General features: G+C 36.7%; 1 protein-coding gene across 5 annotated transcripts in view; it reads left to right on the top strand.

The window, feature by feature from the left end:
* ZNF280D (zinc finger protein 280D) overlaps positions 1 to 14847 on the top strand; it is a 110844-nt gene that overhangs the window by 25627 nt on the left and 70370 nt on the right. For 4 of the 5 annotated variants that reach the window (XR_010921326.1, XR_010921325.1, XM_067555897.1 and 1 more), the window contains exons 3-5: positions 4392 to 4457; positions 4556 to 4926; positions 10024 to 10141. Coding sequence is in view for 3 of the 5 variants with exons in the window: in XM_067555897.1 (XP_067411998.1) it covers positions 4392 to 4457; positions 4556 to 4926; positions 10024 to 10141 (555 nt within the window). In the remaining 2 variants the exon portion in view is untranslated. The remainder of the gene's footprint in view (positions 1 to 4391; positions 4458 to 4555; positions 4927 to 10023; positions 10142 to 14847) is intronic. The other variant, XM_067555895.1, reaches the window with a different exon arrangement.

Genomic DNA, 14847 nt, shown 5'->3' with positions numbered 1-14847 from the left:
CCTTATTTACTACTGTACATTTCAAATGCTTTAAATGTTTTCTGTGCCTGTAATAAAAGGTTAAAAGTATTTTTAATGGTATGTTTGCCATGGTCCTAAGCAGGCTTAGGTCTCTGTATACCAAGCCCCGAATCTTTTTGAGCACTGTTTAATTTTGGACAGTTTGAGTCATCTTAACACATTTGACTCTCTTTGGTCCCCTTTTTTTTCCCAACAAAATTAATATACCACCACCTACACCCTTCCTCAGTGGCTCATTAGGAATCCTTAGGGTGTATCATGGTTTTCAAGGTTTCAGTTATCTGCTCGCTGGAGAGGAAGCTCACCACACTGTTTTGCTAAGCACCTTCGGGAGCCACCTATGTTGACAGCTTGTGTAGGTAGTGGTTCACCTGAGGAGTCAGTTGTACTACAAGAGGACTCACTGGCCCTTGTTAACTTGTTCTCCTTTCCAAAGGACTCAGTGGCCTCAGATTCCTCCTCCCCAGTTCCAGAGGATCTTAAATCTTATCAGGACCTATTGAGGAGAAGGGCTGCAGTGTTGAGCGTGCAAGCTGAGCTTGTCCAAGAGAGCACTCACAAGCTTTTGAACATTCTTCAGGTGACAGCCACTGGGAGGGTAGCTGCCCTCATTAATGGGGCTCTTTTGGAACCAGCAAGGACCTTATGGCATATACCAGCCTGCTTGGCACCTACAGCCAAGCACACGGACAAATGATATCATGTCCCAATGCAAGGCTTTGAGTGCTTTTATTCCCACCCTACCCCAAACTCCCTCATGATCAGTGCTGTCAATGAGAGGTTGCATCAGGGGAGATTCAAATCAACTTCCAAAGAGAGTGAATCCAAGAGGTTTGGCTTACTGAGGAAAGAAATTTATTTCTCCTCTCTCTAGAGAATTCTGCCAGGATATTGATATATAATTTAGTCATTGGTGTGAGCATTTTTATGAATTTAATGAATAGACCCTCACCAAGATGTAAACTCAACTTCATCCAAAAGAGAACCCAGCAGAAAACAGGAAAGTCATAGTAGAGGAAGTGATGCCTATGATCAAACATCTACCAAATGATGAAGCAACTGGTCCTGACGATATTTCATCAGAACTCCTAAAGAATGGCGGCTTTGGATTTAGTTCACTGGCTTCATAGAGATGTCTTAAAAGTTTGGGAAACCAATTACATTCCAGAAGATTGGAAGAGGGGCTGCATCATCCCTCAAAAAGGAAAGGAATTAGCTTGCTCAAACTATAGAGGAATAACACTGCTCTCAGTCCCAGAGAAAGTGTTTATGATTATACTACTGAACCAATTGAAATACTGTCTCAGCCCAAAAATGAGAGACAGCCAGTATGATTTTTGTACAGGTTGATCTTAAATCTGTTCTATATATGCTGTACAGAATGTTAATGAAAAATTACGTCGGCAACAAAAGGAAGTTAATACTGCATTTATAGACTTTGCGGCCACTTTTGACTTGGTGCTTCAGTCAGCACTGTGGATACTGCTACAACTATGGGGTGCTTGAAGATTTAGCATGCCTGGTGGAAGAATTGTATTGCAACACAGGTAGTCTGTGAGGGTCAATGATTGTATTATAGACTGGCTTTCAGAAGAATCAAGAGTATGCCAGGGATGTGTTCTCTCACCTATGTTGTTTATAGTTCTAATAGACTATCTGATGAAAAAGCGGATTGAGGCCAAAGTAGAAGGTGTAAAGTTTAAAGATTAATCTTTAGAGGATCTTAAGTACATGGATTATATTGTCTTACTTGGAGAGACCATTGACAAACTAAAGCTAATGCTAGAGAAACTGCAAAAAACTGCAGAATCTATGGGTCTTAAGGTGAATGATGATAAAACTAAAGCTGGGTATGCCGCCTATAAAACAGAAATGAACGTCCTACTGACATTGCATATAATGACACTGAATGGGTAAGTAGTTTTCTATCTTGGTAGTTGGTTGATAGTAGGAGGTTCTCTAATCGAAGAAGTTACACATTGAATCAGTCTTGTGTTTGTGGCATTTCAACATCTTCAGAAGTCTCTTTCGCTGGCAGTATGTCTGTTACAACTAAGACACAAGTATTCAACACAGTAGTGATGACAACTCTGTTATATGGAGCAGAAACATAGCTGTTAAAAAGAAGCTGAGGAGAGGAAACAACAGTTTTCAGTGTCAAAAGTTATGGTGTATTAACATCTGTTTGTTTTACTTTTGTCACAAATGAAGAAATGCTTAGAGGATTCTGGCAAGTTGTAGTTTTGCACCATTTGAGAACAAGATGGATGCAGTGGGGTGCAGGGGTAACGTTCAATGTGCGGAAGCAGGTATGGTTTTATAGAAGATTTATATATCTGCGGTTGAAGGAAGTAGAGCACAAGGCTGACCAAGAACGTGGTTGGAAGATGCAGTTTTGAGGGATTTAAGAAGTCTAAACCTTCCCATACCAACACTTGCCGAAAGAAGAAGACTTGCAACGGACCATTCAAAATGGAAATCTATTCTATGTGCCACTACAGCTACATCATAGCCAACTGAATCTGCTGCTGCTGTTTCCTCTTTCCAAATATGCATAGGAAATCAGCAGGAACTGTTAGCAAAACAAGATTTTTTAAACTGGGATGCAATGTCCAAGTTCACTGACAAGCTGCCTGAAGATGTAAGGGAAGAGTTATGGGCTTTCTTGGCAGAAGACTGCTTGGTGGCCAAGATATCCATGCCGTTGGGACTCAATTTGGCAGATGGTTCTTCCAGGGGATTGACCAATAGCAATGAGGAGAGGCTAATGGTTACCTGAATGGAATACGCGTATGAATCATGCCTCAAAGAACAATTATACTGCAAGTAAATAACCATTTTTCCCCCTCCTTCACCTTGTCCCGGATAGTGAACTGTGCTGGTTTTGTGGGCAAGGGAAGCCTATATAACTCCTCTTAGTGAGTGGTTTGTTTCTTCATTGTGGGGTTTTTTTGGTTTTGTTTTGTTTTTTTAATTTTTTAAAGCAGGTACTATCCTGATGAGTATTGATATGATAAGCTTACGAATTACTATACTGGATCAAACCAGTGGTCCATCTAGTCTAGTAACGATCTCTAAATGTAGCCCGTACCAGGTGTTTCAGAGGAAGACTCTATAGTAAGCAGCTGAGGAATAATTTACAATCAGGGAAAAAGTTTTTTAACAACCAATATTTAGGGGTTGACTTATGCCCTTAAGTGTAGCCTTCCAAATACTTAATAGTTAAATATTTGTTGTTAACTTGTGTATACTCTTGTTAGCTATATAAACATCTAATCCTTTTATAAATCCTGATAAATTCTTGGCCTCAATGATATCTTGATGGTGAAACTGACTTACACAAAATGCACAAGTAGTGGATAGTGTTCTTTTTTGTTTTGAATTTGCCACCTTTCAGTGTCCTTTAATGTTTAAGTGAGATTGAATAGAAGTTCCTGATCTAGCTTCTCTATACCATTTATTATTGTTTATACTTCTGTCATATTCTCCCTTTTATTCATCTACCCTCTGAGGTAAAAGGTTCCAGTCTTTTAATCTCTTCATAATATTTTTTTCCATGCTCCATAATAATTTTTGTTGCTTGTTTTTGTACCTCCCTCTATTTCCTCTCTCAAGTTTAAGTTGGGGCTACTAGAACTGAACAATACATAAGGTGAGAGTATACCATTGATTTGTATAATGGTATTATATGTTTTGATAGTACTCTCCATCTGTTCCTTGTACAGCTTAATATTTTATTTTGATTTTTGACCTGTTGGACATTGAGCTCTCCTCAATGATGGTCAGGTCTTTTTTGTGAGTTGATACAGCTAATTTAGAGTAAGTAGTTCAAATTATACTTCCCAGTGTGTCTTAAATTGCCAAATGCAAAGTAATCAGTAGTTGACTGGGGAGTGGAGAGTTTGCTTCCTCCTTTTTTGGAATGTTTTTTCAGAAGTCAAGAAACTTTTTCTAAGAAATAATTTATGAATGTATTCACTTTTCATATTTGTTTCTGTTGTCTTCATTAAATTTTGGTTTAATGGTCTACATAACATAATTAAACAGTTATGGATTCGATGTATAGAGTTTTGCTTTCTTTACGTTTCTAGAGAACTAAAATTTCACATGACTTGGTGAATTAGCTTCCTCAAGGAAAAGTTAGGACAGGTAATCTCAAGATCTTTATTTGTACAACTAGAATGAGAATGCAGTTTGCATTATTGGGCATTTATTTTAGAAATGGTATTGGAGTAACTGAAAAAATCTATTGACTTGTACTTTCACAAATAAATGTGAATGCTGCTTTTAATTTTTCTTTTTATTTTAACTTCACTTCAGTTTTTAGTAACTTGTCACTGGAATTAAGACACAAATGTAACTTTTAACAGATATATTGAACAGAGTCAACCTCAGCTCATCACGAACGGGGATACAGAATGGTGCACCTAGTAGAGGTACTACACTGTCCTAATATGGTAATTTAAAAAAATAACTTAGTGAAATATCTAACTGTAATACTATATAATGACTATTCTGGAATTCTGTGTAATAGGTACAGTTACTACATTCAAGCCTGCCAGTCAACACTATACGACTCCTGCATCCAATCCTGGTGCTGTGGCTGTTTCACCAGTCTTTCAGTCTGTATCCAGACCTACAACTAGCTCTGCAGCTGTTCAGCCATTATCTAGACCAGTGAATGTTTCAGGAACTTCACAGACACTACAGAGACCTATTACTGGATGTTTATCAGCGCAGCAGATACCAAGATCAAATTCTGGAATTTCACAGCCTGTTAGCAGACCTGTAACTGTTCCAGTAATGACACAGCCAGTATCAAGAAATATTACAGTTCCTGTAATGGATCAACCCGTACTGAGGCCAGTGGCTACAGTAACAGCACAACCTGTAATATTAAATCAGGTAAATTCTTATAGTAGCTTATAAAGCTCAAGGTTTAATTACAGTTAAATTAATGAAGTACAAAAAAGTGGATATTGCTTATTGTATATTCACATCATTTCACTAAATCTCAGTTTCAAAGAACCTCAACTGGTTTTGTAGAAATTTCCTTAATATGTTATGACACGCAGGTTCCCTTTCAGGAACTTTAGTATGAAATAGGCTTTTTACTAAATTGCGTTTGAAACTGTTCAATTTGTTTGAAACTTGAGGCCTCAATTTTTCAAAGACTTTGGCAGCTGGTTAACTTTACACAGGATTAATTACATTGTCTTCAATGGAACTATTTGTGTGTACAAAGTTCTGCATGTGCATAAGTGTTTGCAGAATCTGGGCTTTAGTAAAATTTTGATTCTCTGTATGTTGTAATTATAAAAATAACTAATTAGTCATTTAAAAAAAATCTTTGCAATGTTTTCCATTGTTTAATTTATTCTTACAAGAATGGTCAGATTTTAAATTTTCATTTGAGTATTATTCTGTAATTAAATGAAGTGGATGTCTAATACTTCTCCTTTAGAACAAAAAAGTAGAAAAATGAATATATAACCTGAGTGAACAAATTGGGTGTATGGAGTAGGCTTCAGTATGTATTCTAGAGTTTGCAGTGCCATTACAATAGAGTAGAACCTCAGAGTTACGAACACCAGAGTTACGAATTGACCAGTCAACCATATACCTCGTTTGGAACTGGAAGTACATAATCATGCAACAGCAGAGACCAAAAAAAAAAAAAAGCAAATACAGTACATTACTGTGTTAAACATAAACTGCTGGGGGGAAAAAAAAAAGGGAAGCAGCATTTTTCTTCTGAATAGTAAAGTTTCAAAGCTGTATTACGTCAATGTTCAATCATAAACTTTTGAAAAAACAACCTTAATGTTTTGTTCAGAGTTACGAACATTTCAGAGTTACAAACAACGTCCATTCCCAGCATATTCGTAACTCTGAGGTTCTACTGTATTTTACATCAGGTTTAAAAAGTTACAAACAAGATGATACTTAGGGTACGTCTACAGTACAAAATTATGTCAACCTAAGTTATCTCATTGTACAGCCACTGCAATAATTAAATCACTTTTGCATGTCCACACTACGCTCCTTGTTTCAGCAGTGCATGTCCTCACCAGGTATGCTTGCACTGATTTAACTGACAGTGTGGGATAGCGTCTGAAAGGCAGCAACGGTCTGTGGAAGCAACGTAGTGTCTACCCTCACACTGTGTTGACCTAACTACATTGACATTGACTCTACGCCTCATGTGGAGGTGGAGTTATTAAGTTGGTGTACTGAACAAGTTACATGGGTGGGAGTGACATTTTAGTGTAGACACTTACACAGTTAAGTCGACATAAGCTGCCTTGTGTTGACCAGGCCCTAGATAAGTGGTTGAGTTTGGTAAACTTTTCCTCTCTTGCTGGTATTAATCTTAAAATGTGTTGCTAGATATTATTTCAAGACGCAAGGAGGATGACTTTAGTATAAATTTACTAAACTCAAAATCTAGTGGAAATTATTAACTTGGGAAGGGTCAATACACACTTTCAGAGAAACAAAATAACAAAAGTTTGTTTTTTGTGAAAAAATGGTTGGAGATGCTAAATCCCTGAATGTGTGGATTTTTGTATATCCACAGACTGGTTGTCCCTACTGATGGGTTACTTTTTGTTTATTTTGCTACTGATAGTACATCATTTGTTTTTCTGCATTCTTTTCTCTAGCTTTTTGTTGCAATTTCTCTTTTGTGTGTTTGCAAAACACTGTCATAGCAATAGTTGCTTATTCCTTCCCCCCCCCCCCCATTTTTTGTTTCTCTGTAATAATGAATTAATTTAGAAGAAAGATATAGATGGAACTGCACTGCAGCTGCATGTTGCAGGGTCAGCATCTATCTCTTGTAATGTGGCTGCTTCTTTGAAAAGGAGGTAGATGGACCTGAGTCATACCAAAGTCATCTTCCCCATGAGGAATCAGAGGACCCCAAATTGATAGATGTATAGGGATGAAATTGGGTGCCCTTATTCTGTCACTGCTACAGAACATTGTGAGAGACAGCAGTGAAAGTTAATTTTTCTCATTCATGTGAGAATTTATGTGATAGTGAGAACCTTCCTTCAATATATTGAACTTTGGACATTTGGACAGGATGGTAATGAAAGTAGTACTTTTTAAAAAATTGGTCTTTACTGAGGAAACTCCGGGCAGCGAAGCATGCTAATCCAACTCCTGAAAATTGTAATCGATACTGCTACTAATTTCTAGGCAAATTCAGATTCTTGTGGTTGTCACAGCTTCCATAGACTTATATGGCTAGAAATCTGAGAGAGAAGACTATGTTTTCGGTGTAATAAACAAATGACTGATTCCCCTGTCAAATGGGGAATCTGTTTACTCCATTAAAGTATCTGAGTGCAGGCAGATAGCATGGAATTTTAAAATATGAAAATTTGGTATCCTTCTTAAGATTGCTGAATCTACAGTTCCCACCACTCCCCCCAACTCCTTTTTAGCCATCTAGGATAAATTCTTTAGATAGGGATGCAGGTTAAAGTCTGCTTTTATGCGTTGGGTAGTTGAATCCTTTTCACAGTCATTGTGGAAGAATCCAGACTCAAAATTTTCATTCTCCGCAATTTGTCAGTTACATAGCTTTCAACACAAGACCCCCTTTTGGGCACATTTGATAAAATGGATTGTCTAAAGCTAATTAACTGACGAGAGTAATCCCAATTTTTTGAGAAGTTGGGGATTTTTTGGTTATACTGGACCAAACTTCTAAGGATTGTCAACAGGATAATAATCTCCTTCAAGACATGATGCCAACCATAGGACACTAGTTTTGGGAAACTTCCTGTATCAGTGGTCAAGTTTTGAGATTGAGGCTTGGTTCCAGTAAGGTCTTTCAGTTCTTGGGCAAGTCAGAGAATAGGCTCAGTAAGGAGGCAGAGGCTTGTTCTAAATACTTTGTCTCAGTGTGTCCTCTTTCTTTGCTGAGTAGAAATTGTCTTACTTTAAGAAGTTGTGGGCTGGGATCCTAACTGAAAACAGATTCTCAAGATGAGGAACATGGATTATAAACGTAAATATCAACATGTATTCAGCTCTGGTTGTTGACGTTCTTTGCATTTGCAGATGTGGGAGCACATATCAACCTGCACTTGACCTTTCACTGAAATTGTAAAATGGGTGTTTAAAGCATCTTTTGAGGTATCTAGCCAATAATTGTGACTTTCAAGGCATTGGAAGATATGATCCATTCTGCTTATGAAATGACTGAACCAGTTTGTGCAAAAAGAACACTTGAAAATGGAATTTTCATGGTTTGTCATTCTACCATACAGTTCAGAGGATATCATGATCTCTATGAATCTCCATCTTAGCTCTTTCTACATTCTTCCTGGCCAAATAACTTCAATGTGTGCTAGGAAATATACGTATGCTACCATTCAGCTCAACAAAAGCATCTTGAATTCTCTCCAAAATTATGATACTTACTACATATTATTTCAGAAGTGTGGCTATAAAGCCATGGTACTATACTAAGATGTTTGATTTTTATTATGTGAATGGGAAGGCACAAATGTGACTGGGATGTGTTTCATCAGATCTTTATACAGTATTAAAATCTGGTCTACCATATTCAATATTTTGATTCCTCATCTCAGGGATAGTGAAGTCACTTGAAGAACAGGGTTATCATTGCCAAGTTTTCAGTTTCATAATGTAAATTGGGAGGAGGGGGTAAAGAGGTCACATTTTTTCACAATAGAAGAAAAATCATAGAGGAGAGAAATGTTTGCTAAGAATTTGTAGTTAGTATCTAACTCTAAAAGCTCATTTGTGGATACCTTCAACATACTTCAAATCTTCTGGCACAAGTCACTAGAGAAAAGACATGGGACCCAAGTCATGTGCTTTTCCAAGATGATCTTCTTGTTATGGCCAGTCTCCTTAACCAGGCTCTCATTTTGCCTTATATTCACACCCCCCCACACCCCAATTTTAATCCAGTGCTAAGTAGGTTGTGGATTGTATCCTTTGAGTCTTTGGCTTCTTTTCTTTTTAAGGGACTCTTTTCTTCAAAAATACTCTGTGCTAGGGGGAAAAATACATCTAGATATCTACATGAAACTGGTATGCTGAGAAGGGAAATAAAATTGGGCAATTCTTGATAGGGAGGAGTTGAGGACAGGTTTGGGTTTGGATTTTGGCCTTTTCTTTTCTTTTCTTTTTTTTTTTTAAACATTGTCATTAAGTTAAAACTAAAAATGAACCCAGCTCTATCATCTGGTTGTTCTTAACTGATTATACTGCTGCTGGAAATTGCACATATTCTAGATACAGTTTTTGTGTGGAATGGCCATTTGAATGAATTGGCAGTTTTGACATAGTGGGCAGTTTGGGCATGACGGGCATGACATGGCAGTTTTGACCATGTGAACTTTTAAGATAATATATAAATGAGAAGACATTTAGAATTTCAGTGGTTATTGTTGAGCTTCAAAAATAACCCACTAGATTGAATTAATGTGTAGTTTTTTATGTTGTTGACTATGCAGCTGGAAACACAATACACTGGTTTTTATTTTGAAGGTTATATTTGGTACTAGGAGGACATATACTTTAAATGAGAACTTCAGTTCTGGAAAATAGGATAAAAACTGCAAGAAAACCCTAAAGTTATGTGTGTCATGAGTTGTCATCACCTGGAAATTTTCATAGTTTTCATTAGTCATTGACAATTGGTACTTTTCTGGACTGCTCTAAACTGACTTCACTACTGCCTAGCTCACTGTAAAAGAATTAATATTATTTATATATTTAATTTATATTTATATTATTTATAATATAGAATTTATATTATTTTGGCAGATTGCAATTATAGCTTCAGTTTTTGCAGAATAAGTTGTTTAAATCACTGCATCCAATTGTAGTTACTTATGATATTGTAACTTGCATTTGTATATTTATTTTTTCGTATGTAGATTTCAAAATTCTTTATAAAGATTAAGTCCCAAATTCCACCCCCCCCTCCTTCTTTTGAAAATGGCTTATCAGGGTTATATTGCGAGTTCTCCACAAGCTGTACCAAATAATACTTCAGGAATACTGTTCGGCTTGAGACAGCACTCAGGAGCTCCTCGCTACCAGAGTGGACCAGCAATGAATATGACAGGTAAGTGTGAATGCATGTTTAAAAAAAAAAAAAAAAAAAGCTTTTACTAAGAGTAAAAGTATAGAGTGTTTTACAACTCAGGCAAATACTTGGGTTATAATTTTAATAGAGGTTTCAGAACATAGGATATTTTGTTATTTTACAAACAGATAATATTGGCATCCGTGTAATGAAGAAAGATTTGGAGCATTGCACTTAAAATATACTTTCCAATAAAGTCTTGCTCTTGTGAACTCATTCATGTTCCATGATGACTCCAATCAATATGTGCTTGTGATTTTTGTCTGTCTAGATGAAAAATTACTGCCGGAGTCACTAAAATGACTTACTTGGCAGGCAAAAAGTTCACTTGTAGCGTATACAGCTTTTTCTGGATGACATCAATAAAAGTGCCCGTCAGTCAGCCAATGGGAGTCCATGGAACAGTACCAAAGGAACTTCCTGAGTCTGTTCAGTGGATTCCTTAGGTGTCATTCTTGGATTCCTGATTGCTTTATATGGCAATTGGAGTAGACAGATCAAAGGGATCTGTTCTGGGAAACTGGGGAGGAGAAAGAATGCTTGTCATAGACCTGTGAAGGATTTTTAAAATTACTTATTTTTAGTTGCACGACCTGTTTATCTGGCTGAAAAAAATTGTATTTATTTACAATACTTATTAGAACATCTAAAGTTAAATTACATTTTAGACTGACTATAATATATGCTGTAAATTTAAACTTCAAGTGTCAGTTGTGAAGATTTGCCTTTTTGTGGTTATTGAACGAGAAACTTAATTGTTGGTCAGCCTGTAATTCAATCTGTAATAAAATATAATTGACAATTTTTATATTTGACACAAGATGAGAGACTAAAGCAGAAGTGCTATGTGAAGCAGAATGAATAAGATGAAAATCTAACCAACTCTTGTGGTGAAGGTAGTGATCTCATAAGAATAAATGGGGCACTCTCTTCTGTCCTTCCTCTGTTCCCAAATGAGTGAAGGATGTATTTTTTCCAATAGTTATCCATGCACACTTATTAATATAGGCATCTCCATTCCTACCCCATCTTTTTCCTGCGACTTATTCTAGCTGGAGCGAAACTGGGGCAAGTAGCTCTGAACAATCAAGCCCTTATCTACTTTACCAAGTGTTCAGCGTTCTGGTCTTAACCGCAAAGCAAGTGCTTAACTTTAAGCACTTGAGCAATTTAACTGATGTTACTGGGAGTAATCACATACTGAAAAGTTAAGCGTGTGCTTTGCTGGATCAGGGCCAGAGTGCTCTGCACCTTCAAGGACTGAGCCCTTAAATGACTGTGTATTGAGGTGTCAGGCAGTTCATACTAGGTGTGTAAGTAGGTATGTAGTCTGTTTTGGATTTAGAGATTTAAAAGAAGAATTTAACATTGCTTATTTAAACTGTTGAGAACAAACTGCTTTTTGCCCCTTTTAGAGACAGAAGGAGTGTGCAATAGAATGAAATAAAATGTAGCAAGAAAAGCCTGCTGGAGAAAACTAAGCAACAGGCAAAGGAAACTGATGGCAGAGAGGAATACGTATTGAGCTAGTAAATAAAAGTAGGATTGAGCTGGGTTGACTGAATTTGAGAACAGTGTGTGCAGTAGTAAGGACCTGTGAGCAAACACATGTAGGCAGTTAGTTTCATAACATGTGAGCTCCATAAGACCAAAACTTCTAATGCAAGTGAGGGAAAGGTAGCAGGAAGCCTTATGCGTTCAAGCCTACCAGTTTGCCAAGAATTCTGGAAAAATCCTGCCTCTCATGGTTTCAGAAAACAGTTAAAATTAAATAAGTGCAGTGAGGACTTGATTATTTAGAAATATCAAACTTTTTATGTTAATTCATAAGAATTATTAACATTTACCTTTATCAGAAATAATCTTAGATGATTAAACAAAAATCAGTTACAGGGAGACTATTTACTGATTGTAAATTGTTCAAGACTTAGAACAAGTTTAAGATAATTTTGAGTACTGATAGTTTTAATCTAGGAGGGAGTAAATACTCTCCATTTGTTAAACAGAATAAGGGCACTTTGAAATGTTTTTTTAAAATATAATATTGTATTATTATTTACAGAATTGAATACTGGCATACTAAAGTTAGAATTATTCATGGTAACTAATACTGAAAATTAATATTTTATCTAAAATAGAAAATTGTATTATAACCAAAACTAAATACTTATTCCTACCTGTTAGAATCACATGATGCCTGATTTTTTCTGAAGTGTTATTTTTTAAAGTTAAAAATCTGTAGCCCAAAATAAAGACTGTAAGCTTGAGGCTTCTTTCATGCTGGTATAATTTGTAACTCATTTTAGTCATTGGGGTTTTACCAGTGTAAATTGGTCTGAGATGAAAATTAGGCTGTGTATGAGGGATGTTGTGCCAATATATGTGTTTATTATCAAACAGTGAGTAGCTGTCCTGCTCATGTGACTATTGATCATTCAGATTTCACAAGCCTCTTAATAGCTATTGCTAACTACTTTATTTTCCAATTCAGAAAAGTACTTGAGCATATACTTAACTTTGAGCACAGACTTCACGGGGGACTTATGTGCTTAAGTGGTCTCCTAAAGCAGTACCTTTCTCCTTATTCTGCAATCTCTTATGAATGTGTTTAACTTTACTTCCATGAGTAATCTCATTGAAATCAAAGTTAAGCATGTGCATCAGTGTTTGCAAGGTTGAGACCATGTAAGTTAGTGATTGTCCTATAAAATTCCCTAGTTCTCTGATTGGCCGTCAGTTTTATTGACTATTATACAGTTTTGGAATTTCTTTGTTTAAAATATTTTTCACAGCATAACTGCAGCTGTTCTTCAATGTGCATTTGAATTCTGTTCTTATTTACTATTGTAAATAAGTTCTCCGACCCCTAGGATGGCTATTCTAAAAGAGACAACTTAATAGAATTAGCTTGACTCAGAATGTAGGATCACAGAAAACAATTCCACACTAACTTGAGTATATGTACTCGCTTGCTGTTTGTGACTCCTGGTAACATAATTGGAGTTGCATGCAAACTAGGATGAAAATGTGCACCTGTGTACATGTGGATCAGAATTCTTAGTGGAGTATATTTTTTTCTTGGAATAAATCGGAGCAAATCAAAAGGTTTTTTTATAATTCCTTATTGGTAGGAAATATTACAGATTATATTAAAACTTGATTTTCTCCTGACACAGGTGATTTTGAAAACATTGGTATTTTACAGGAGGTTCCGCTCAGTCGGTTCAACCTGCCCATCCAGTTATACAAATACATATCATAGTCACAAATATAAGAACAGCACCCACTGTTGTTCACAGGCCTGTTGCACAAGTAACTTCAGTAATACAAAAGAATGCAAATGTGGTACCAGCTGCACAAAAGCCATTGCTAATCAACACAAGAAGCCCCAGCAAACAGCTCTCACACTTAGCAGTGCAGGTATATGTAAACAAAAGTACTACAGAACGAGAAGACCCAATAAATAGCCCTGAACTGATTTAGTTTTTAATTGTGTTGGGCAAAAGTTGCATAAACTGAATGGGAAATGTATGTTTAATATGTTCACTTAGAACACTTCAGAAAGTAACTGGGTTTGAATAATTAGAAAATGTGACTGAAAAACAGCTTTTTAAGCTGGGTAAGTATAAAAGTTTGAGCTGAAAGATAAGTACATTCTCATTTGTATGGGACATAATGTAGACAGTTCCCATATGCATTAGAATCTTTGTATTAGAGAGCAAGGTGGGTGAAGTAATATCTTTTATTGGATCAACTTCTGTTGGTGAGGGAGACAAATTTTCAAGCTTACAGAGCTGAAGAAGAGCTCAGTGTAAGCTCAAAAGCGTGTCTTCCTCTCCAACAGAAGTTGGTCTAATAAAAGATATTTCACGCACCTTCTCTCTCTAATATTCTGGGATTGATGCGGCTACAACAACACCACATACAATCTTTGTACTGGCATCCACACAACATTCACAGCAGCTCTAATAAAACTAGTTACTGCAACAGAGAATCTCTTGTACAAGTGGTGGTGAATGTGAGTCACAATTGCAGTTCAGGTGGGTGTCACCATGTGAAGTCCTAGCTTCATTTTTTGTGAAAAAGGGAACTCTGAAAACAGTTCTACATGAGATCAGCTATCTTTTTGTTGTTTGTAAAGAAAGATTAGAGGCCAGATTCTAAATTCCACCCAAGAAGTGCTGAATGCAGCTGGAGAGTGGAGAAGGGAGTGCACAGGACCTATTTTCTATTCTTACTCTGCATGCCCACTTCAGGGGTGTTTCTGTTGTTGGTCCAGTTCCCAGTATAGACTATAACAGTCTGAAAGCTGGTGTCTAATTTATTGTAGTTGGTGGTGGTCCTCAGGGATTGTCCTGGCAGCCAGGAATATACTACTGGCATGTAGGAATTCCTCAGGCATCCCCCCTATTCTCTGGATTCACCACTATGTTGAGTGGGTGATACCAGATGATTCTCCTATACAGGGGGAATCCTCCAGTGCCAGATACGCTGACTTTAGGACAACTTAGCACTAGAAAAAAGACACAGCTTTCCTAATAGACCTTTTAATATTTAACATTTTTATAGTGTACTAGCAAATTGTTGCTTCTAATACCCCTCTAACTTTTTGGAAGCCATTTCAGTTCATTTTTCTGCAAAGGGCAAGTAAGAATTTCCTTGCAGAGACGGAATCATTTTCTGGA

The sequence above is a fragment of the Emydura macquarii genome, unplaced genomic scaffold (genome assembly GCF_026122565.2).
Source record: "Emydura macquarii macquarii isolate MOO-44397 ecotype Brisbane River unplaced genomic scaffold, CSIRO-AGI_Emac_v2 contig_1644, whole genome shotgun sequence".
Classification (NCBI taxonomy): Eukaryota; Metazoa; Chordata; order Testudines; family Chelidae; genus Emydura; species Emydura macquarii.
The sequence above is the reverse complement of the archived record's forward strand: the minus strand, read 5'-3'. Positions and strand labels throughout refer to the sequence as shown.